This window comes from Rhipicephalus microplus, chromosome 3 (assembly GCF_043290135.1).
Source record: "Rhipicephalus microplus isolate Deutch F79 chromosome 3, USDA_Rmic, whole genome shotgun sequence".
Classification (NCBI taxonomy): Eukaryota; Metazoa; Arthropoda; class Arachnida; order Ixodida; family Ixodidae; genus Rhipicephalus; species Rhipicephalus microplus.
Genome location: NC_134702.1, coordinates 220,834,563 through 220,860,569, shown reverse-complemented (window position 1 = coordinate 220,860,569; position 26,007 = coordinate 220,834,563). Strand labels below are relative to the sequence as shown.

The window sequence follows — 26,007 nt, the reverse complement described above, 5'->3', positions numbered from 1 at the left end:
ACTTCGGATGGTGTAGTAGTGCGCTGACAGCTGTTTTTCACAGATGACTTGAAGAGACGCCAGTCTGTCTGATGAACGCAGTGTGTGGCTGAATGGCAGTACCACCTAATCTGAGCATATGTAGGCCAGTGATCACTACCGTGAGTCTCTATATCCGTGGACCAAGCTGCAGAAGACAGGAGACTCCTAGACACAAATGCAATGTTGAGGCAGCTGCTGTAAGTAGTACCCCGAATGAAAGTGGGCGATCCGTCGTTCAGCACCCTTAGTTCAAAATTACACACGAAGTCACACAAATCGGTGCCACGGCTGTTCATTACAGTGCTACCACAGAGGAGATGATGAGCGTTGAAATCTCCAATGACAATGTGGGGGCTCTGAGCAGCCTGAAGCACAGACATAAGGTGAGAGCAGTACATCTTCGCACTTGGATGAATGTATCCTCCGATAACTGACAACGTGCGCCTGTTATACTTTATAGTCAAGCAAACGTAATCATTTGTTGTATGCGACAGAATGTCATGTCGTACGTACGTCATATCGCGGCGTGCACAAACTAGCACCTTGCTTGCACGGTGATCACTGCGAGACCAAAGCTGGACGTACCCAGACAAACGAAAAGTAGAATCCATGTTTGGTTCGCAGATGACAATAACTGGGAATTGGTATTTCAATACCCGCTGTCTGAAATCAGAGAGACGACCACGTAAACCACGAGCATTCCACTGCATAACAACCGTATGCCCCATGCGATCTTCGAACATCGAGGCCATGTTCGCTTACTGAAGAACAACAAGAAGTGGCTCCAGCACCTCGAGTAACTGGGCAGCAGCTTTAGCTGCCTGAGTGTTTAGACCACTAAGGATCTTGCGCACTGAACCCATCAAATTTCTAAGCATACTCTTGATGTCATTATTATCCATCTTGTCGTCCTGCTCGCTGCATTCAGCAGCATTATGCGTGGAAGGCGTACACGTGTGTCTTCATGGTAAAAAAGGCCACTCCGAAGTAGAACGGGCCGGTGGCTGGCTGGCTCGTCCATTCGCCGGCTGTAAAGGTACGGAAGCACTGACATCTTCATTTCTGGCCGGTAAAGGCAAACGACGAGAAGGCGAAGCCCGGACATTTGATGTCAGTTTTTCAACTCGGTTAGCTTTGCTCCTTCGTTTGCGTCGGTGTCGTGAACGACGTGTACTGCGCCGGACAGCCCTTGCAGCTTCACTGTGCGTGGAGTGGTCCCTAGCCATCTTCTTTATGATAGTTATTTGGTTCCTTATTTTAGGACAGTCCTTTGAGGTTGCGTCGTGGGCACCTGTGCAGGAAGGACAATTTGTGGCAGCGTTGCAGTTGCCATCGTCAAGAGGTCCACCACATCGTTTGCAAGTTACCACACCCTTACAAACTGCACTGACATGCCTGAATTTCAAACATTTATGGCACTGTAGACGCCTCGGTACATAAAGGCGTACCGGATGACGCACATAGCCAACCTTGACGTGAGTAGGCAACGACTCGGTTTCGAACACTACTTTCACACAACGCGACTGTCCAAAGTGGTGAATACCAATTACAGGAGCCGTCGAAGAAAGCAATTTCTCGAGGCTTGAGTCTGCAATCTCTTCGTCCACATCATAAATGACGCCTATCGTTGTTGCCTTGTCGTACGCGGAAAACGCGCGCACTAGAATGTTTCCCAACTGGACGATGACCTTCAGCGTGTCCAGTATAGCCTTTGAAGTAACATCCACTGACAAGATGTTCTTGGGGGTATTTATACGGATTTGCTCAGCCTGGCCAGGTGCGATACGTTCTAAATACTCCGACAAGCTTTGCCTATTTAGAGTGTTCAGGACGTCTGTCGCTGTTGTCGGCATGTACTAGATCGTGAAGCACCGCATGTTACTCGCCTTTTTCGGTGCCTGTCGAACGGTCGGCGACGTCCTTCTGATCATTCTCTTCAGACGGCGGCTTGGAACAGGGGTGAAATCACTGTCCGAGGCCATGTCTTCGGTTGAAGAGCCATCAGAAGCGTAACTGTGGCCCACGTTGGGGCCGAAGCGGTTACTCACATCGGACGCACCCTGATGAGGCGGTCCAGGGCTCGGAAGCGGGGGGGGGGGGTTGATCCCCCATTTTACGGGACCACGTCCCCCAGTGTTCTTGTCTCAGATTGCAGAAGTCACAGTGAAAATCGAGAAAACTTCGAGAGCTGGACGCTGGAGCTGTTCTCTGTGATCACTTCTTTTTCCTCACCCCTTAATCACGAAGCTATGTGTGTGATCACTAGGCTTCCATGCATGGCAGTGATTCCAACTCTACAAGCAAAGTCAGAATTAAACACGATTCATGAATTGATACATCAGCGCCGTTCGTCCCATGCACTAAAAGTGACGTTTCCAAGCACTGCAGCGTTAGCTCGATACATGGGATGTGCAGCACCCATTCCGACCGTTACGGCCACTGCTGCTCTATGGCCGCGTACACAGCTCACAGACAACAAGCCACTTTGCCGTCTTCATTGCCCGATTTCTCGCCAGGTGACTGCGTTGGTCTCCCATCTTCGTCGCTCCGACAACACACCAGATATTCTTGTAGGATATGTCGACGCCAGTATCACCAATGGCATAGTTCATACCACCCTGGTCTGCCCCCAACTACCACAGGCAAGAGAAACACGCACGTATACAGCTGAGCCTGTACCACCGGCATATCTGGCAGAACTCGCCGCTATATGGGATGGCCTCAACGTATTTTGGTGCTTCGTTGAAACGAAGAACTACTCTATAGGCTTGTCCTTCGCACTAATTTTACTAAAGCGATTCACGGCATTCGCCGCATGACCTGATCGACATCGTTTTCAGACGCCGTCCATCAGCTGGCAAGAAAAATTGGCGCAACCATACGCATCGAATAGGTTCCACGAGCGTTATAGTCTAGTCAGCCAGAGGCGGATTCTGCGACTCGCTCCCTGGTCATAGTTTACCCACTGCCGCTATATACCGGAGACTACTGCGGAAAACTGCTGCGCCAAAAGGAATGTCTCCGAGGCACCACACGAGCACTCTTACCACCATGTGGTTCTGACCTCCCTGGTGGGCTTACCCGCTTAGAGGAGGTAGCGCTTTGGAGACTTCGAGTTGTGGTTGCTCTGACGCCTGCAGTTACCGCCCACTGTCTGCAACAGTAGAGCGCAGCGTATGATACCACCTGGCCCTTTTGGGATGCACCCATAACTGCCGTGGACGTGCGAGACTTGCTGTAGTCATGCCCAGGCCTAGAGCAAGCGCGCCTTCGTCACCTTAGAGCGACGGGTCACTGTCCCGGTCGTTGTCCGGACTTACAATAGTGGATGACATGGCCTTTCCACCGATCCTTGTTGAACTTCATGCATGAGTGGAACTTCTTTGTGTGTGATGAACTTCTGTCATTTTTATCTATGCTTGTTATGCCAAAGGGCAGCTTTTCGATTAAAATAAAAACAGTTATACAACAAAAAAGGGAACCATTTTTTTACACTGTCTTCTTTTTTTCAACGCAGCGTCTCGTTTTACCCCGCAAGTGGGACAAAGGAGACGCATGGTGCTCTCTTTTTTTTTAAGTAAACTTAGGACTGTGGCAACACTGTCATACGTAAGAAGCATATACCTTCTACTAAAAAAAATAGTTTTTCCATTGGAGCTCAATAGCAATCAGTGAGGTAACAAAAGATTCTTCACTATTTTCAAACATTTATCGTATTTTTCCCTAAATTACCATGCATTCAGTTAAATTTGGGCATATGCAGCGAAGTCTGTTAAATACATTTGGTGAGTGCGGTGAAGTGGCTTGAAGAAACGAAGAGTCATTAATACATTGCGTTATTTTTATTTACACTGATAGGTTGCACTAGTGGATGTACTCCTGGCTTTGGGTATTCGGCCAGACGGAATGGTTGGCCATTCTCTGGGAGAGATTGGCTGTGCCTATTCTGACGGATGCCTCACAGCTGAACAGACCGTGCTCTGCGCTTACATGCGAGGACGTTGCGTAGACACGGGGGACCTGCCTCCGGGAGCGATGGCCGCCGTAGGTAAGCACGTCAACTGAAATCTTCGTACCTACGACTGACCCCTTTATTTATTCTATGAGAAAACGTTTTTTTTTATTTATGTACAACGTTAAAGCCAACCTTATTCATACCTGTAGGAACGTCTCCATAACAGTGTTTCTCCATGCGCCTATAGTGTTTCATTAACTCACACGTTTCTGCAAAATAAATTGCATTCATTACAGCCGCGGTAACGCTACTGCACAATAACTGCTTTTACATAAGCAGGTGCTGCCGAGTTACCTCTCGACGGCAATGAAAATTAATCTTTAGCGTACTAAGGTGCCCGCATCATGCAGTGCTGTGATCTGTCAATCAACACCATTGCTCCACCATTTTTTTAGACCTACTACTCTTCTGCTTTCCGGGTTTTGTTCAGTAATCATGAGCCGTAATTTGTCGCCTGAGCTAATTGCCGAAAAATGTCATCAGCGAATCGCAGGCGAATTTATTCTTAAGCACGTTGGTACAGACTCATCTTGAGTATAACAGCGCACTGTGGGACGACGGACTAAGAGACGAAGGTGCACAACACGGGCGCTGTATTGCGTCCGCGTTGTGCATTGGAGCATTGGATATATGGTTTATTTCTGACGTACACCCTTCTTTAATTGGTTTTTATCACTTTCTTTAAGGTGAACTATGGTGGCTGTGAATCCACTTTAGATTTCTTACTATATGTTCATGTAGGGTTTGTGGATACCGTGATTTCATAGAGCCAGCATCACTGCTGATGCCTCAACTCAATCAAATGCCTTCTTCTAATCCATAAAGGCTGTGTAAAATGGTTTGTTTTATTCCCTGTATATCTCTACTACCTGATTGATAGTATGATTATGCTATATAGCGGAGTAACCTGCACAACATCCTACTGGTTCGTTTGGTTGATAGAGCTGTCAAGTGGCGCTACTTCTATAAACTTATGTTTTGGAAATATTCTGCAGAGAACTAACAGTAAGCTGTTCAGCCTGTAATTTTTAAGTCCTTGAGGTCTTCTTTGTTATGAAATATTCTGACGTACGTTCTTCCAAGATTCTGGTACTCCTCCCGCAAAGAAACAGTTCACATATACAGTGGCCCGTTTTTCTAACACAACTTCTCTGCCATCCTCCAGCAGGACCGTTCTATACCTTCACCAGTGACTTTGCCTCTTCGCATTCTCTGTATGGCTTTCCTTACATCCCCGGCTGTTACTGTTAGGATGTGGCATTATTTTGAGTTAATATAGCTTCTTATGACATCATCCTTGGTTGTTCGAGGTCTGAAAATTAATATGCATAAAACTAAAGTAATATACAACAGTCTCGTCAGAAAACAGAGCTTTGAGACTGGCGGATAGACGCTGCATGTTGTAAAGAAATATGTCTATTTAGGAAAGGTAGTAGCTGCGGTGCTGAACCACAAGAGTTAGATGCCTAGAAGAATAAGGATGGGGTGGAGGACCTTCGACAAGCATTCTCTAATCATGAATAATAATCTACCACTAATCCTCAAGACGAAAGTATATAAAAGCTGCATCTTGCCAGTGCATATCTATGGAGCAGAAACTACAAGGGTTATAAAGAGGGTTTCACTGCTATTGAGGATGGCGCAAAAATCGCTGCAAAGGAAATTGATAGGTCTAACTTTAAGAGACAAGAAGAGAGCAGAATGGATCAGGGACGGAACCGAGGTTAAAGATATCACAGGTGAAACCAAGAAGGAAAAATGGTCGTACGCCAGACCCAAAGCTCGTAGGCAGAAGAGGGGCGGGTCATTAAGGTTAACTGACTTCATTCCCAGAGAAGACAACTGCAAAAGGAGGATACAGAAAGTTAGGTGGGCCGAGGAGATTTAAAAAGTTGGCAAATATAACGTGACAGCAAACAGCACAACACGAGCTTTATTAGCAGATCATGGGAGAGGCCTTTCATCTGCAATGAGCGTAGTCATGCTGATGATGATAATGCTACAAGAACTCAGTAATGGGAGCTGAATTCCTGCTGTTAGTTTCGTGCCTTAATTAGTAGCTTTTTGTCGGATGACATTTAAATTTATTTGCAAAATATTTAACATATCTGTAATTATTACCAGCGTTGGGTTAATTATTATCACAAATGTTGGCGTCAATCACAATGCCGCCATTCGGTGGCCTTATATTATGAAAAAACTAGCGGTACATATTGGTGCAGTGCCATAAAATTTCATACGCCAATGTATTGGTGACGTCGACAATTCTGCTTCTCATTCAGAACCCCACGTGCAAAAAATAATGAAACAGAAGGTGGGTAGCAGTTATTTGTTAAGCTGGTGCAAAGCAGGCACTTTCTCCTGGTGAAACTTCTGCTACACATCCGCCTGTGAAGCACTCGATGTCTATACTGTCAAGGGTGCGCCTTTCTTAGAAAAGCCGAAATATATGCTCAGGTGCAGACGTGAAGCCAACGTGGGATGTCAATAGCATGCAACAACAACAACACACTGTTTACTGAACGCAAAAGATAGTATTGAACATTTTTCCGCATTGCTCAAAATTATGTTTGCGTCGGCCGATTCGTGCATTTTACCGTACTCGCTTTCTTTCTCTACGCAACAACACACACATCGAAACCAACACTGACGACATACCGCGCCTCTCGCTGCCAACCAGGCGTCCACGCTGGTGTTTCCGGCACACGTCATTGTCGTTGACCTTCGAGGAGCAGCGCTGTCTGTGAGTGCATAGGGCTAACGCCTAATGTGACGCGACAATGCGTAGACAAAAGATGAAAATTGCATTCGCATTACTACATCTAAACTTTGCAAATTTAATATTATACATTTCACCATAGCGGAAAAGCAGCATGGTCCACTTCCTTCCCTCAACGTCCTCGTCCAGTGCGAAAGATAGGCGTATTGTTCAGCGTCTACAAAGAAAGCACCCACATGTGTCGCTATACGCATTTTACTTCCGTCACGGACCAGTGGCCCACTAAAGAAAGGTCTGTGGTCGCCTCTAGAGGAATCGAGCGAAGGGAGTTTGCGAAAAATCAGAGGTGTTCACCACCGACAAGCAGCATATGCATCGGGATATCCCTTATAGTGTCTACCCCCCCTCGTTCATGCACTCTGTGGAACGTCAGCTAGAACGTACGCCATGTTCTGCAACTCGCGCCCAAGCACAATATCCGGCGTGATTGTTGCTCTCAAGGATCACTCAAACTTTCACTAGGTCATTGCGGACACCGTCACTCCTGGACTTTATTATTTTAACAAACCACTTGTGCGCTGTATTATGTTTTACTTTTGTGTGTATTGTTAAGCACTCCCCTCTGTATTACTTCGGTTTGAAGGGTAAAATAAACATGGTGGCTCAGGATCACATTAATTAAAAAACGGGGGTGGCCATTGCCGCAATGCGGTTTTATTCAGACTCATGACTATGAAGGTTACGATGGCCTTTGAACTATCATTTTTGAATGACGCAGGCGGCTGCCGTGAAATAATGATGGACTGATAATTTAATGTACTGATATTCAGCAATTTTTCTTACATTGGTGAGCTTCGAAAACCAGAAAATCTTGCGTCGAAACTTCTTTGTGTGGTTCTCGCGGATATAATATAATATTGCATCTTTCTGGAGGGCAGCTGGGCTTTCTCACTACCAATGAGAAACTTGTAAAGGAGCATCATTGCGAAGGGCAGAAGAAAACGAAATAATCAGCATGCTGTGCACGCCGACAACTGTAGCTGAGGGGGCCCTCTAAAGAATTTCGTTGTTCTCTGAGTATACTATTAGGACAGAGTCCTGTCAGCCCTACCAGACACGAATGGCTGAAAGGGGAATCAATGGAACGATATTTGAGGGGCTAGATACATACGTATATATGCGCAAGATTAACATTGCATTTGCCCTCAGGGGCTACTTGCTTGTTTATCACGCGGCCGTCTATCTCAGCGCTTAAGGTGACCACCTTGTTTCACGTGGAAATCGCAACTATCGTATCAAACTACGAGGAACCTGATTTGAAACAATGGGCGAAATCGTGCGCATATGAACGGGCGGCTATACTCCTGCGTTGTTTTTTCTCATGCGGAAACAATCACCTGCAACACGTTCTTTGTTTTTAGCTAACCTCTCGCAGGTTCTTGACAACCATGCCAGCTGCAACTGCTATCTGTCGGTACACTAAAAAATGGCACCATCTCCCGCTTAAAAGAACCACGTGTAGATGCGAAAGAACGAGTTCCAATGCGTACACTGGAGGAATTCACGCTGGCGCCCATCGAGGCGTTGTGCAGAAAAGAAACCTAGGGAGGCGAAACGCACGCGAGTATGGACCAGTGATCTGCACTAGAAACATGCCAATCACTGTAATGGGCAGTGAGAGACAGAAACCTCCAATTGGACACAAATATCCGCAGTCCAATTTTAACGCGCACGCTGCGAATTTTTAGTGTTCAACAACGCACATGTGAAAGAATCACTCACGGGCATTACCTTGGAAGCCGAGATTCAGTGCTTATATAAGTGTTGTGGCCTGTGAACGGTTGTGCACATTGTCGCCAGGTTTGGCACTATATAGCCAAATTGGGCTAGAAGAAAATTTTGGCGTCGATTTATGAGGGTTGGCTATCTGGCTATACTTGGGCTATTGAAAATTTGCGGCTTGGCTTTATTGGAAAATTTGCGACTCGGCAGCAGGTAGGTGCAAAAGGGGCACTTGCAACCCTCAGGCCTCACCAGCGTTTTTCCTCGCTTGAAATACGCCAGTGTTCTCCCCTACCCCAGCTGTGATGCAACACTGGTTTGCACCTCCCAGGAAAAATATTGCTGAACATCATGTCTGAGGTGACCATCATCAATCTACAACAAATACCTAGAGATGTATACAACTTTGGCATGAAAAGAGAATAAGTGGCGAAACGCTCCAAAAAATTGCCTGCTTCGTCTTTGAAGTGAACAGAAAGACCGTCAGCGCATGCCATTGTTCTCATACAGACACCATCCCCAAGGCAGTAGTGGAACGCCTGTCCACTTTTCCGGAAGTCTTAGTTGAGCTGCACTGCCATACAAACGACATGATCTAGACATTCCGACCGGCAGAGGTAATTCTTGTTTTTGAACACATTGCAGACGCAGTAATTGCAAGTAGTGTAGTATGCTGTGAAATCTACACACAAGCCTGAGTACTTAGGACGCGAGAATGTCTAGTCATGCACATGACCGAAACAATTCATTAACACAGCTGTGACGTTTCAGGCAAAATGTGTGTTAGATCTCCGGCTTTTGATGCAACGGTCCTACTTTGTGTGTCCTGTGCTTTTCCTCACACGAGCCACGGTGGCCTATTTTTTATTGTGCTTGAGAGCTGACCCAGAGTTTGCGGCATGAAAAATGTGGCCTCAGCCGCTATTTTCTTGATGGAGGCAAAAATGTGCTAGATTCGCGTGCTTATATCAACGTCTAAGAATCACAGGTGGTATAAATTTCTGGTGCCATTTATTATTGTATCACTGATATTTATATAGCGGTTGGAGACGTGAAAACTGAAAAATAATAATATATGCGTTGCATCCAGCAAGTTTCCCCTTAAAGAGTAAATTTTTACCTACCGCGTTCACTGCTGTATCCTTCATTGCCACAATATTTCATCGCACAGGCTCAAGTGGCTTTTCTGACTGTGATGTTGTTAAAGCTGCCAGTCAGACGTTCATCAAAAAACTGTTATCGTGAAGATAGGTATGTATGCTAGAATCCCATATACTTTGGCAAATGCCACTAATCACCACCACTCCACTAACAATGAAGAAGGCAACAAACGGGCGGCACACACGATTTGAAACCAGACGTAACCTTGATTGATTTGATTGATATGTGGGGTTTAACGTCCCAAAACCACCATATCATTATGAGAGCCGCCGTAGTGGAGGATTCCGGAACATTTGACCACCTGGGGTTCTTTAACGTGCACCCAAATCTGAGCACACTGGCCTACAACATTTCCGCCTTCATCGGAAATGCAGCCGCCGCAGCCGGGATTTGAGCCAACGAGGTGCGGGTCAGCAGCCGAGTAGCTTAGCCACTAGACAACCGCGGCGGGGCCAGACATAACCTTGCATATATTTTTTTTTTACTGAAAGCTTGGGGCACAAAAGGGGAGAAAGGGTAAAACTATGAAATAATGAGGAATTCAGATAAGGAGAAAGAATCAAAGACAGCTACGCACTTCCTTCAGGTGGCCACCCTGCACGTGTGAAGCTCGCCGTCAACTTTGATGTGTTTTTTGCAATCGCCTCCCTTGCAAGCTCCACCCTTTTACAGCGAAAACTGTTATATGAGATCACAACTCGGGTCTCACGCAGGGCCGTAGTTCTCCGCCGCCGCCGCTGACGCCACCGGTGTCCGTAACCACATCGCGCGAAATTAGAAAAAGGAAACCTAGTACCAATAACACTGTGAGACTCGAACCCGGTTCCGCTGGTTGCCAGCCGAGTAATCTATCACTGAGCTACGCTAGTGCTTGGGACTTGTTGGTAAACTTGCCCTAGGTAGGATTGATGCCGGGAAAACAATCTTGTTATTACAACATATAAAGCGCTTTAAAACAGTGAAATAACAACCACTCAAAGCAAATTGCGAATAGCGTAAGACGTAGGTCGTTCAGTGCTCCAACTTATTACAAAAAAGGTTGATTTTGGAAACAATACATCGCAGGTAGGGTCAGGTTCACTCCCAGAGCATGATACACACACCACATCTGAGATAGCGAACCTAAAGCACAAAAATGCGATGATGAAAAACCAATACGCAAACTCACATTCGCAATTGCCAAACTAAAAGCTGACAGAAACGCACGCGCTGCTACGCCCACAATCAACAACGACGACAATGCAGATACCCTGTTGCAACCGCAACCCGTAGGCACCGGTAACGACAACGGCGAGAGCGCACCCAAGAAACGCGCGGTCACCCACGACCAGCCAGCTTTAAAGGCAGAGTTAGGCGACATTCAGAGCACGCTATCGGTGATTAAGGAAAGCCTTCGCTTTCTTGGCGAAAGCATGGCTCTCGTGCAGTCTACTCTCGCAGCACACGGTAATCGGTTGGGCCAAGTGGAGCAATATCTTGATCACGTCGTCGCCCCTGCCGTTGCCGCGGGTAAGCCATTCTCGCAACGTACAGCCGTGCCTAGTCCACGACATCACGCGGCACTTATGCACCCGCCGTGTGCTGAGGCCAACTCCTAAATGCTTCAAGATGGCCAGGCCAATTGACGAGTTGCGAGTCTGGCAATGGAACTGCAGGAGCTTCACCCACAAGAGAGCCTTTCTGCAGCAATACCTCCGTAGCCACGAAGCCAAACCTCACATCATGCTATTACAAGTGACTGTAGTACCAACCGCCACGTTTTCCAGACACCAGTGGTTGCCCGGCCCCTCGGGAGGACATCGCAGCTGCGGCGGCTGCATTTCCGATGGAGGCGGAAATGTTGTAGGCCCGTGTGCTCAGGTTTGGGTGCACGTTAAAGAACCCCAGGTGGTCTAAATTTCCGGATTCCTCCACTACGGCGTCTCTCATAATCATATAATGGTTTTTGGACGTTAAACCCCACATATCAATCAATCAATCAATCCCCTCGGGAGGACGCGGTATCGCGACCCTGGTCGCTAACAAGATTACCTGCACAGCGCACAGTCTCAATGTGCCCGAAATTGAACACGTTATGGTCCAAATACTCCCTGGCAACATAACACAACAAAGCGTGTACATGCTTAATGTATACAGTAGTCCCAGCCACCATAGACAAAGATGCACACGCTTGTTCCAGAAAGATGTCCGTCTCGCGGGGCCTAACCCGCTAGTGATTGCGGGCGATTTTAACGCCGCGCATAGCGTCTGGGGCTACACGTACGACACACCCAAAGGTAACGAGCTTTGGAAAAATGCGAATGACATGGGCCTTATTCTCAATACGGACAAGGCCTTTCCTACTCGCACTGGTAGGTCAACGCAAAGTGATACTACTCCGGATCTATGCTTCGTCAAGAATATCGCCGACGCCCGCTGGTCCAACCTCGCGGTAGATCTCTGTAGTGACCACTTCATATTGGCCGTACACCTCCCCCCAGTAAGCAGGAAGACCAAGTCGTACACGTGGGTCGACTGGGACCTCCTTCGTAAGACCCGCGCAGAACGACCTCCTCCCGATACCCCACCGTGCCTCGAGACGTGGACGGCCCAGCTCAAAACTGATGTAAACAAGGCAACAAAACTATCAGAACAGACCTTCCAACCGAAAAGATGGACAGTCGTCTCACCCACCTACTTGAGGCCAAGCAGTCTCTATTGGCCCGGTGGAAGGGCCAGCGCCTTGATCGAAGGTTACGCAAACGCATATCTCAGCTCAACAAGACCATGATGGATCACTGCCGCACCTTTTTAAAACAGCAGTGGGACGAAATTTGTAACTCGATTGATGTTAAGGTTCGAAATGGCAAAACGTGGAACTTACTCGAATACCTCCTCAATGAAACCAACACCCGCACAAATCAGCGTCATTCGATTGTTAAGATACTTCATCAAGCTAAACGGACAGTGTCACCGGAAGATGTTTTCAAGAATCTCGTGGAAAAATATCTCCCGCTTCCCACGGGCCCTGTGACCCGTCACCCTGATTAATCTTGCAGCGACAACACCAACTTAGATCCCGACTTTTTTATTGAAGATGTGCGCCGAGCTCTCCATGAGCTCAATGGCCGCTCAGCCCCTGGCCCCAACGGCATCACCAACAAGCTCCTACGCAACCTGGACGATTCCTCCGTCACTTACCTCACCAACACTATCAACGAAATATGGAAAAAGGGTGAGATACCCGATGCCTGAAAACTAGCTCACAAGGTTCTTATACCCAAACCGGGAAAGGCGCCGAGCCTAGATAACCTACGCCTCATATCTCTCACGTTGTGCGTGGGTAAAGTGGCTGAGCACGTCGTCCGCAACAGGGTTGGTCGATACCTCGAAAATAATTACTGCATCCCGCACTACATGATTGGCTTCCAACCAGGGTTATCCACTCAAGACGCCGTGTTACTCCTAAAGCATGAAATTCTAGATGGCGGAAACACTCGGGACACTCGTGCAATACTCGGTCTCGATTTAGGAAAGGCCTTCGATAAAATAACGCACTCGTCAATCTTGAAAGCGATCGCAGCCCTCGGCCTCGGTCATCGATTTTACTACTTTATCCGCTCTTTTCTCACTCGACGCAGAGCCGTCCGCCGCGTAGGAGACCTAGTGTCGCAAGAAGTGGAGCTTGGACAGCGTAGCACTCTTCAAAGATCCGTTCTCTCGCCCACGCTCTTCAACCTCTTGATGATCGGGCTTTCCGAACGACTTTGGTCAACAACATATTGATTATCAAATACCGAGTCTCCTCAACAAACTGGGTGACGTGCTTGACCTAAATAAGAAAACTTCCAAAAATAAGTTCAAGGAATTTCTCCTTTATAATTGTATTGAATACACTTAATACAGAAATTTGGATTATTTATTACTTTCTGTGTCCCAATTGCTTAGAGTACACTATTTGTGTCCTTTTGTTGTTGTTTTTTTTTGCTTATTGTTTGTTCAAGGTGCTTAGGAATGTATTTGTCTCCAGATGCTTTCCTTACCTCACCTATTGTATATATTACGATGTTTTTTAGGTATTTCATTACTATTTACTGTCCTGTTCTTTCTTTATATTTGTGATGGTTACATGTGTGATCAGAATTTGCAAATTGTATCTGTATATAATGATGTTCTCTAATTGCGGCTAAGTTGTGTATGACATGTTATTTTAGTTTTTATTTTATTTTATTTTGTCAGACTGTATTTCGGAGCAAAAGCCTCCGTCAGGCTATGTAGCCTTTTGCTTTTGCTTCGTTTTTTCTGTTGCACGTACAGAAAAATAAATCTCAAATTGAATTGAACTTTCGAAAATCGACGGCCTAAATCACACTATCTATGCGAATGATGTAACCATATGGTGCTCCACAGGGTCGGATGGCTTGATTAAGTCCACCCTGCAAGGAGCTATCGACAGCGCTGAGTCCTACCTCGAGCACACTGGTCTCATGTGCTCACCCGCGAAGTCGGAGCTGTTGATATATTTGCCCAAACGCCGGGGTGCCAAGCCCAAAGGGTGGAAACCTCCGGCGGAACGCAATATCACCCTCCACACCAGAGATGGTCGTACTGCACCCAGGGTAGACACTATCAAGGTCCTCGGCATGATCATCAAGTCCCGCGGAACCAACATCCAAACAGTACACAAGCTCAGAACTAAAACTGGAAATGCCATTCTACTCTTATGTAGAGTAGCCAACAGGCACCATGGCCTCGAAGAAGACAATCTGCTGCGTTTGTACACGCATTGGTTTTGTGCCATTTTACCTACGTTGCCGCCATACACAAATGGCTACGTGCTGAGCGCAATCAACTCAATGCGCTTAATCGCAAGGGGGTCAAACGAGCCCTTGGCCTCCCTATCACCACTCCAACGTACAAACTCCTCGAGCTTGGCGTACATAACACATTAGAAGAGATCGCCGAAGCTTAGGAACGCGTGCAATTGACCAGACTCACCACCACCAAGGCGGGCCGCCATATTCTGCGCGAGCTCGGCTTCTTCTCCTCGAGGGCCAGGGGCCCCCCAGAGTTGACTCTACTTCCCCGTGAAATCCGCCACCTTATCACGATCACTCACATTCCACGAAATGTACACCCCGAATACAACAGAGGCAGGCGCCTTGCGTGGGCGACCGCCATTCTCAAGACATAGACATAGAAGCGAATAGACATGGAAGCGGAAAACGTCTCGTTCGTGGACGCAACTGCCTATCACAACAACCGAGCCTTCGCCGCGGTCGCGGTATCATCCGCGCAGCAGACTCTTAACTGTGCCACAATCCTCACCCGAAACCTCGAAGTAGCGGAGCAAGTAGCTTTAGCTATAGCTATGCTAGACAGCAAACGGGAATTCATCTACAGCGACTCCAGGCCGGCCATCAAAGCCTTCGAACGCGGAGTCATCTCCGACCAGGCGTTACGTATCCTGCGCAAAGCGGACCAGAGTGTCCTGAAGCACCGCACTGTCATCTGGTTCCCCGCCCATCTCAGCCAGGTGCCGGATGCCCTATCCAACCTCAACGAGATCGCCCATAGTGCAGCGTGCGCACTTACCGACCGCATTGCCACAGGGCAACCGGGCAGGCGGGGTTAGCCTGACCTGCAGGCGGGGTTAGCCTGGCCTGCAGGCGGGGTTAGCCTGGCCTGCATGGCCGGCATTTGTTCCACCTGAGCATCTCCTGAATTCGGAAAATGTCACCACGTGTCAGAAAGCCCAGTGTCTCGCAGGAAGAGCAACAAAATTCATTGCACGTTCCTCCTAGTTGCCGCGGGTCCTTCAGGAAAGATGTCGTCATCAACTGTCCGGTGCCTATGATAGCCTTTTCGCAAGGTGCGAATCATCGCTGCTCTTTGCACATCAAACTGTGGGCAAAACCAAATGAAATGTTCAATGTTCCCGATGTCACCACAGAAGTCACAGAACGGGGAAGCGTATCTCCCAGTCTTGAATGACCAGGCCTGGGTGTATGCTGAGCCAGTTTTATGCGGTACAACAGCTTCGCTTGTTCACGAGAAAGTCCATGAATTACACATGCTTGGTGTGAAAACTTGTTGATTGCCTTGAAATGATTGCGTATCACATCTTTGTTGTTCTGGTAAGTCTTGAGAGTTCCTACTTTTGGAAACGATGTACGTATTTAGCATGCAAGGGCACCAGCCTTTTTATTTCCCGCAATGCCAACGTAGGATAGTATCCACTGGAACTTCATATTTAAATTTCATACCATTTAGGTGTTTGATTAGGGCCAGAGATTGCCTGTTGAACTTTTCTTGAGGTAGGCCACGATGCAGTCTTTGTAGCGCAGATTTGGAGTCCGTCAGCACGACAACATCTCGTGAGAAAAGGATCGCAATTTTCGCAAAGCCGCCGTGATTGCAGCGCCTTCTACCGCTGTGGAAGAAACCACGCAATCCAGGCGGCCCGACCATGACACGCCAAGGCAGGGTATGCAGATAGCCACTGCGCAGCTATCCGTTTGTGTGCACACTGATCCGTCGGTGTACAATTGTAGGTGGCTGCGGTACATGGTGCTCAAGTGGTCCAGCGCAAGAAATTTCGCTTCCGCGGCTGGAATGGTGCGCATCGTTGGTAGATTTGGTACGCTGAAGTTACACGCAGCATCGACAAAAGACTATGGCGGGTTCATAGGGCGCTGTTTAGGCAGTTTCAAGCCTAAATATCGAAATGTGTTTAGTGCCGCATTGAAATGTGAGCCAGTTGTTGTTCTTAGCCGCCGGAGAAGCGCCGTGTCTGCGAAGGACTCGCCCAGTTTTGACAGCTGCGTCAATAAGGCCTGAGACGCCAAAAGGCGGAGAGGAAGAGACTCGGCTTCATTGGTGACCTTCGTGTTTGAAGCCGCCTGAGTGACTCCCATCGCCAAGCGAAGACCCTTTCTGTGCACTGCCTCTAGGCGTTCGAACTGGCTTGGTGATGGTGATATCAGGGGCAGCTGATGAAGAATGCGGCTTGTTATAAGCGCATCCTTCAATTTAAGCATTGACATAGGATTGTTGCCCCAACGAACCCCTGCCTTGCGACGAAGAGCGTTGATCCTTTGCACTGATGCAGTGACTATACCATCAACCGCACGTCGCCATAATAGCTTGTTGTCGATGGTAATGCCCAGGAAACGGACACTTGTTGCACAACGAATTGAGCGGCCTCGAATATTCAGCGGCCGACGTGTTGACCTCCATCGCGTTCCCGGGAAGAGCATGAAGGCCAATTTTTCCGCTGATAAAGATAGGCCAAGTGTCATCAAGTGATGCTCAATGATTGAAATAGCACTCTGTGCTATCCGGGCCAAACGTTTGTGCTGGTACCCTGAGATCCAAATGCAGATGTCATCGGCGTAGATGAATATTTTAACTGCTTTCAGAGGTAAGTGCAGAGTGTCAGGAAGGCTGGCCATGGCAGCGTTAAAAAGCAAGGGAGATAGAACACTTCCTTGTGAGACGCCGAGGGAAACGCGTCTCTCTTCGCTCGTTACATTTCGAAGCTTAACACGGACACAGCGATCTCTGAGAAATTCGTGTACGGACCGAAGAGCATTTCCCGACACACCCATGGCTTGGAGCGCGTTGACGATGACTGCCTGAAGCACACAATCAAATGCCTTGGCAACGTCCATTAAGACGGCGAGTGTTGAGAGTCTGCTGACGTGGTGGTGCTCGATGTGGCTTAAGAGGTCTAAAACACTGTCCTGGGCACTCAGTCGTGGGCAAAATCTGGTCATACACGATGGCCATCGTCTTCCTTGTTCAAGGTACCAAGTTAATCATGTACATATTATTCTTTCCATCAGCTTAGATACGCATGGTATAAGAGATACCGGTTGATATGACGCGAAGTTCGCAGGATCCTTTCCGGACTTAGGACTGGCACCACTCATGCTGTCTTCCAAACAAATGGGATTTCTCCCGTGCTCCCAACATGATTAAATATGTCCAAAAGGGCCCTTTTTTGGTCATATGGCAGATTTGTCCGCATTTGATTGCTGATCAAATCGGGACCCACAGCACAGCGTCTTCTTAATTTGCTAATTGCCATATCCAGCTCTCAAAAGGTGAATGGCCTGTTCATTGTGTGAAAAAACTAAGGTGACAGAGGAATCGCCGCTCCTGCTGATATACCAGTTGTGTACACGTCTGCGGAATTCTCTGCAAGTGTTTGCAAATCTATCCCTTGTTTCAAAGCGAGTGTTTCGAATGGCGTGTGTGTTTCGATCTTCCCAGAAAGACTATTTATTACTGCCCATATCCTTGTCGCAGACGTAAACGTTGATACACTCTCACAGAAAGTGGCCCATTGATTTCGTCTTAATTTTTTGTATGGCGACAAATCGCAGCGTTTATCCTGGTATATTCGGTTTTCGCAAACGGATTTTTTTTGTTCTCATTATTTTCCGCTCCTCCCGTCTACGTGCTGCGCAGAGGTTCTTCAATTTTAAGTCAGGAGCAGGAAAATGGTCGGGCAGTTTCAGCAACGAAGTTGCTGCTCGCTTGATTTGCAACATATAGCTGACCAGTGGATTTGTCCAACGCTTCTCTATAGGTGTCCCAGCGCGTTACATTGCAGAATTGTCGACCAGCAGTTCGAAATCCCAGGATATTGGTGAAGATCGGGAAATGGTCGCTGCCCATCCTGTCTGGAGCCGTGGTCAATGATACCAGAAGGTCCCATCAACCGCACGTTGATGGGACCGTAGAGTGAAGGTCCGTGGAGTGAAGTACAAGGTCTATTGCACGCCATGAATCTGGTTGCCTGAAAAATGTAGGTTTGCCATCGTTTGCCACCCATAAGTCGGCAGCATCCGCAGCTGCTAGAAGTTCCTTGCCTCGAAAATATACACTCTTATCTCCCCAGAGTGGATGGTGTGCATTAAAATCACCACAAACGATTCGAGGAGCGGGACATCGAGTGCAAAGGTCCTTTAGGATAGTCTCCAAGGAGACCTTTTTTCGTGGGCGTATGTGCACCGATACCACACTCAGTTTTCCGTTTCCCAGGCACACTTGCACAACAGCAACTTCCAGTGAGTTAGAACAGAGTTCTTGCACTGGTAAGGTGACGTGAGGTATTTCCCGCCTTAGGTATATTATTGCGCTTCCATTTGCAAGCGACGTTATGCTCGGGTTGCCGTGTCGGGTGTACCCTGAGAGCGGACGGAAATCTTCCTCCTTCGTGTCTTGGTTGAAGAGCCTGTTAGCGACCGTAGCGGCCTTCGAAGAAACTAGGGCCGCCGAAAAAGTTTTTATAGCTGTTCTAGAGTGCGAGTGAATGAAAGAGGCTCGCGTGCAGCTTCCAAGGGCTAGTGCAATGGCCATTTCTTCCGCTTCGTGGGTGAAATTTGTAACTAACGTGGCTGCGTTGACGAGTGAGCCATGGGCGTCCCCCATGGAGAATGCATAGGCACCTTGATTCCATTATTTTGCAGCATCAACGAAAAAGACTTTCGTATAGTTGCACAACTATGATATCCTTAAGCCCCGTTTGTTCCCTAATCCACTCTGCTCTCTTCTTGTCTCTTAAGGTTACACCTACCATTTTTCTTTCCATTGCTCGCTGCGTCATCCTCAATTTAAGCTGAACCCTTTTTGTAGGTCTCCAGGTTTCTGCTCCGTAGCTAAGTACCGGCAAGATACAGCTGTTATATACCTTCCTCTTAAGGGATAGTGGAAATCTACCTGTCCTAATTTGAGAGTGCTTGCCAAATGTGCTCCACCCCATTCTTATTCTTCTAGTTACTTCAATCTCGTGGTTCGGCTCTGCGGTTATTACCTGCCCTAAGTAGACATAGTCTTTTACAACTTGAAGTGCACTATTACCTATCTCGAAGCGCTGCTCTTTACCGAGGTGTTGTTGTACATTACTTTCGTTTTCTGCAGATTCATTTTAAGACCTACCTTTCTGCTCTCCTTGTCTAAGTCCGCAATCATGAGTTGCAATTCGTCCCCTGAGTTACTCAGCAATGCAATGTCATCGGCGAAGCGCAGGTTACTAAGGTACTCTCCATTAACTCTTATCCTTGACTGTTCCCATTCTAGGCTTCTGAAAACCTCCTGTAAGCACGCGGTAAATAGCATTGAGGAGATTGTCTCCCCCTGCCTTACACCCTTCTTGATTGGTATTCTGTTGCTTTCTTTATGAAGCACTATGGTAGCAGTTGATCCCCTGTAGATTTCTTCCAGTATGTTTATATATACTTCATCGACGCCCTGATTCCGCAGTGCCTGCATGACGGCTGATATTTCTACTGAATCAAACGCCTTCTTGTAATCTATGAAAGCTATGTATTGTGGTTGGTTATATTCTGAGCATATCTCTATTACCTGACTGATATTATGAATGTGGTCGATTAATGAGTAGCCTGTTCGAAATCCTGCTTGTTCCTTTGGTTGATTGAATTGTAATGTTTTCTTTACTCTGTTAGCAATTACTTTTGTAAATAGCTTGTATACTACAGAGAGCAAGCTAATCGGCCTGTAATTCTTCAAGTCCTTGTCATCTCTTTTCTTATGTATTAAGATGATGTTAGCGTTCTTCCAGGACTTTGGTACTCTTCCCGTCAGGAGACACCTTGTAAACAGGGTGGCTAGTTTTTCTAACACAATCTGTCCTCCATCTTTTAGTAGATCTGATGTTACCTGATCCTCACCAGCAGCTTTGCCTCTTTGCATGCTCTCCAAAGCTTTTCTGACTTCTTCTATCATTACTGGTGGGGCGTCATCTGGGTTACTGATAGTTCTTATAGTATTAAAGTCGTGGTTGTCCCAGCTACTGTACAGATCTCTGTAAAACTCCTCCGCTGTTTTAACTATCCTATCCATATTGGTAGTTATTTTGCCTTCTTTGTCCCTTAGTGCATATGTCCGATTTTTGCTTATCCCAAGTTTCCTCTTCACTGCTTTGACGCGTCCTCGGTTTTTCAGAGCGTGTTCAAGATCAGAGCGTGATCAAGAAGAAATGGACATGGGCCGGGCATGTAGCGCGTAGACAGGATAACCGCTGGTCATTAGGGTAACTAACTGGATTTCCAGAGAAGGGAAGCGGGTCAGGGGGAGACAGGAGGTTAGGTGGGCAGATGAGATTAAGAAGTTTGCAGGTATAAATTGGCAGCAGCAAGCACAGGACCGGGTTAACTGGCGGAACATGGGAGAGGCCTTTGTCCTGCAGTGGACGTAGTCAGGCTGATGATGATGATGATGATGATAGTTGCACATGGTCTTGGCGAGTATGGCTTTGGCTCTTGCTTTTCTTCGTCCTTTATGGGGGGTTGGGTGTATGTTTCTGGGAATCAGGTAAACTTTTAAAGCTTTCATGGCGTGTTTGCATAGTTGGGACTTCTCTGGTGGCAAGAAGAGGGTCTAAAGGCCGGCTTCTAACAAAATCTCGTTTCCCGCCCTTGAGAGTGGGAGCCGACTGATTTGTGCATGCCGCTGTGCCTCAAAGAGTTCGGTAGCTGTATTGTGCAGGCCCAATTGCAGGAGTCGTTCCATACTCGTGCTGCGAGGGAGGCTGAGGACCCTTTTAAATCCTGTTCTAATTATTGTATCAATTTTGTTGGGCTCTGCCAAGTTGACTAAACATAAATGAGCTCTCTAGATCGCTTCGCAAGGTTTCCGAGTGGAGGCGAGAAAAACAGCTGTCGTTCAACTGCGCCACACCGCGTACATCGATGTCTAATCATTTGTATACTTCTCCTCACTTCAAGTAACGGTTAGAAATGTGCCGAAACTCAAATGCAGAAACTTCAACTATACCAACTCACCGCGTCGAGAGCGGTCTTACCCAGTGCCCAGCCCAGCGAGCATTAGGCCTATCGTGCCAGCCGCGTCGGCTCTCCTTGCTTCGTGTACAGACAATTTAAAAGCGTGAGAATAACTGTAAAGTATAGATGTTTAGACATAGATGTTTAGACATCTGATAGATGTTTAGACATCTATCAACCTAGGTCAAATATTTAGCCTTGTGTCGATGTCCACACAAGGAGCGCTCATAATCGATGCGTCGCGCTTTCAGCTATTGGGCGGACTGTCACCAAAATCTGCCGTGCACAGTTAGCCGGTACTTCTCTGACTGATATGTAAGAACACGCAATTTCCAGTTGGTAACTTGGTTCTCTTTCGTGAAATGACTTCTTTGCATACGTTTTCAGCCGACTGTATTAGTATTTCTTTGGGCGTTTCTTTTTTAGTTGTTGGTATTGATATAACTGCAAATCTGCGCACTAGCATTCCCACTGTATACTGCCAGCGGAGGTCAGAAAAACCAATGTCCCTTCGTATCGCCCCTCCGGAAATGCATGTGTGGCAATGACTGACCTTCTACTTACTTCAGGTACAGTTTAGGTAACAGTGAGAAATGTTGCGAAGCTCAAATGAAGAAACTTCAAGCATCGCAGCTCCGCTGCGTCGGCAGCGGCCTTACCCAGTGCCCCGTCCTAGAGAGCATTAAGCCTGTCGTGCCAGCCACGTTGTGTACATGCTACCGGCGCTTTTTGCTTTGAATGGCCACAATTCTAAAGTGTAAGGATGCCTGTAAAGTAACGTTTAGACTTCCCTGAGCCTAAATCTACCATACTTCAGCGCGTGCGGTGCCCACACAAAGAGCAACAAGGGTCAATCTGTCGTGCTTTCAGCAACGCAGGCTGTCACCGAAAGATTCCTTCCGAGCACCGTAGCCGGTACTTTTTGGACTCGTCTGTATGAACACGCTATTTTGAGTTGCCTGTTGCGGTGGTATAGTGGATAACGTTCACGGTTGCTGACCCGCAGGTCATAGGATCGAATGTCGGCTGCAGTGGCTGCATTTCCGATGGAGGCGGAAATGCTCTGGGTTCATGTGCTGAAGTTTGGGCTCACGTTAAAGAACCCCAAAGGGTCGAAACTTCCGGAGCCTTCCACTACCGCGTCTCTCATATTCTCAGGATGATTTAGGACGTTAAGCCCCACATATCAATCATCATTCAATTTTGAGCTGGTTATTTGGTACGCCTTCGTGAACTAACACACTGGCACATTTTTTCAGTGGATTGCGTTAGTATTTTCTTGGCGCTTTCTGAGTTGCAGGTATCGATATAACTGCAAGTCTATATGCTGGCACGCCTGATGTTTGCTGCTATATTGTCGCTTGCGCGAAAAAAAATACTCAATATCCGATCGTGTGCGCGCATATGTACCGAACAAGTCATTTTAAATCATCCGTACATGTTGATCAGTAGCAAGTGCGAAAAGCGACTATTAAACAATATCGGCAGCAACAGCCAACAATCTGTGGCTGCTCCTCCAGTCACTATGAGATCTTTCAGAGTTAACATTATATTCTTCGAAAAACATTGTCTCTTGCCAACTTCCACACGTCATTCGGTGCATGGAAGCCGTTCGCGACTGCTGAATCAGGACGGAATTCTTATTTGAAAAGGATTATCGCGTCAATCTTCACTGTGGGACTTGTAAACGTGAAGTGATACGGCGTGTCTTATGTATAATAGTCATTTTACAACCCAAGCAACATGTTCTGGCGTGGCTTACTGGGTACTGTACTCGGGTTGAAATTCGAAGGTGACAAATAGGAATCATAACATGGGGTGTTTTATTTTTATATTTTTATTTTTCGTTTGAATGTGCATAATATTGTTCTCACTTCTATATTTATTCTTTATGACGAATCAGGACAGCCTCCGTTTTTACCCTAAGAAGCCATTTGGGCAGAGTAACCATTGGCTCCTAGATCTGGTACTGAGACGCTGCCACTCCACCGCGATATTGTGCCCATAATCAAGCATGACGCTGGATGCTGGTACCCAGTGGCGCTAGTTTTTGAAATATGGTCTCATAAGATTCTGAATCACGTCATTGTAAAAAAACTTTAACCATCTCCCAGAAGGGAACCCTGATGGGATGTGAAGCAGCAGCGTTGTGCACGGTTGGCGTTACGGGTTGAACGGCGGTAACACGGGTGCTGTGGTGAGTACTGGAAGATTCGTTGGACGAGATGGCTGACGTAGCTCTTGTAAGTGACACGTACAGATATGTTTCAACGCCTACGTTAGGTGCACACCAGGATTTTTGCGCGGGAAGTGACGAGTCAGTGGTGCACCGAGCGGCGGTCGCTGCAGGTGTTTCCGACGAACTGAGAGGGCAGCAGCTGCACGCGCTGGGCCAGCGCGCAGCATGTGATTAAGAGAGTGATTCCAGCGCATGCTACAAGGGGAGAATGATGTCATTGCGAAGCATTGGCGTGACCTACTTGGCACCACGCCAACACTTGCGGCGTGCGGCTTGATGTACAAAAAGACAATGTTACACAGGCCTTTAGATAGCTTCTTAGCATCTAATAACTGGCAGCATGAACAAAGTACTGGTTACGTATTTGCGCACATGCACGAAATTTCTCCACTCTGTAATAACAGACGCACGAATCGCTGTGCATACGGGTGCCACCATCTTCACCAGCAGTTGCTGAGCGGAGGACGGACGCGCAAAAAGGCTGAAATGACAAGATAATATACAAACCATCTGTTTTACCAGACAGTAAACACGAAGTGCCCCGCCGTGGCGATCACGTAGCTAAGGTACTCGGCTGCTGACCCGCAGGTCGTGGCATTGAATCCCGGCTGTGGCGGCTGCATTTTCGATGGAGGCGGAAATGTTGTAGGCCCGTGTGCTCAGGTTTGGGTTCCCGTTAAAGAACCCCAGGTGGTAGAAATTTCCGGAGCCGTCCACTGCGACATCACTGACAATCATGTGGTGGTTTTGGGACGTTAAACCCCACATATCAATCTATCAATGAGTAAACACAAAATGGCTTCGTAATCTGCAGAATCAGAGTTTTGACAATTTAGCCCTATTGTAACAATCTGGAAAATGGTCTCGCTAAACTGCATTGAAAAGAAGCCAATTGAGCCCGAGGTAGTCACCGACAGGAATCTCATATTATAGACTTAATAGCTCTCCTGAAGAACCTTATAATAAAATGCATTTAACGCCTAAATTATTGTGGTACTTCGTGTCCAATAGTGACTGCTTTAACTTCTCTAGAATAATAGCACTTTACGAAGTGCAGCTGCACTTACATAGAGTGCATGTAGACGAAAAGCACTTTAGTGAATTTCGGAACTCTGTTGCGCAGGTCTCACTTGGGAGGAGGCCACAAAAAGATGTCCGGAAGGCGTGCAACCGGCTTGTCACAATGCGGAGAATTCTGTTACGGTTTCCGGAGCAGCTGAAGCAGTGGTGAAGTGGGTGGAAGAGCTGAAAGCTGAAGGCGTGTTCGTGCGAGAGGTGAACAGCGCAGGTGTCCCCTTTCACAGCAAATATATGGAGAGTATCACACCAGCCTTCCTTAAGGCCACGGAAAAGGTATTGTTTTTAGAGGTCATGCAGATTTCGCAATCTTGCGTGAATCGGGCCATTCGTGGTTGCACGCATCATCTTAGTTTTATTCGCTTGGGTGAGCCTATGCTAGGGAACAACCTTACTTGTAGCTTTGTGTGCTTTTTTTTGAAGATGCTTTAATCAACCGAAAGTAAAAGTGCAAAAAAAATCAGTTGTTTTGTAATGACAATATGTTCTGGTCTGATTTATTACACATGGCTGATCCCTGTGTCATAGAAATTTCTATAATACGAAAAGAAAACGTGACTTCAGCGAAGCCAGTTCGGCATTTATTGTGCATTAATTGTTTGGTCACAACAGTGACCGAATGAATGACAGAACAACACAGCACAATTTTATTATCACGCGAAGAACGGCAATCAGCTCTAAATTCGCAGCACTCACCAGACGTAGTAAGCACGCCCAAAACAGGCATACGCAGAATGGGTGTGACTAACAACTGTCACAGCTCGAAGCCGAAAAAGGACAGACGAAACGAACGCACGAGTATACACAGGACAAGTGCGAGAACCTGTAATAATTGTTACTTCCTGCATGAATAGATCGCTCGCTATGTTAAAACTGCCGCTGGAGCGAGCGAAAGGACCTTAACCATTGTGACTTCAAAACTATCAAGCTTGCGGTGTTATAGAAAATGTACAAAGCGCCCCAATCAAGAGACAAGCGCTCGCTCGCACGAGCAAGAAATAACGTCTTGGGGAGGCGCGCGTACTTCGAAATGCGCAGAGCAACGACTTTAAGAGCGCACACTCACGTACTTCGCACTGTCTCGCTAGTAATGACAAAAACGCGCAGAAATTGCTTAGCTCCGAGGCCCGCCAACGCTATATAATGCATATCAATAGCTCATAGTTAGTCAACTGAAAACCGTATGTTCTGTGGCCTAGTG

The 26,007-nt window shown here is 47.1% G+C and overlaps 1 protein-coding gene across 3 annotated transcripts in view; it reads left to right on the top strand.

The window, feature by feature from the left end:
- The window catches only part of LOC119176344 (fatty acid synthase-like), a 220,445-nt gene that overhangs the window by 64,886 nt on the left and 129,552 nt on the right, over positions 1-26,007 (top strand). For all 3 annotated transcript variants that reach the window (XM_075890734.1, XM_075890733.1, XM_075890732.1), the window contains 2 exons: positions 3,880-4,069; positions 24,853-25,082. In XM_075890734.1, coding sequence (XP_075746849.1) covers positions 3,880-4,069; positions 24,853-25,082 — 420 coding nt within the window. The remainder of the gene's footprint in view (positions 1-3,879; positions 4,070-24,852; positions 25,083-26,007) is intronic.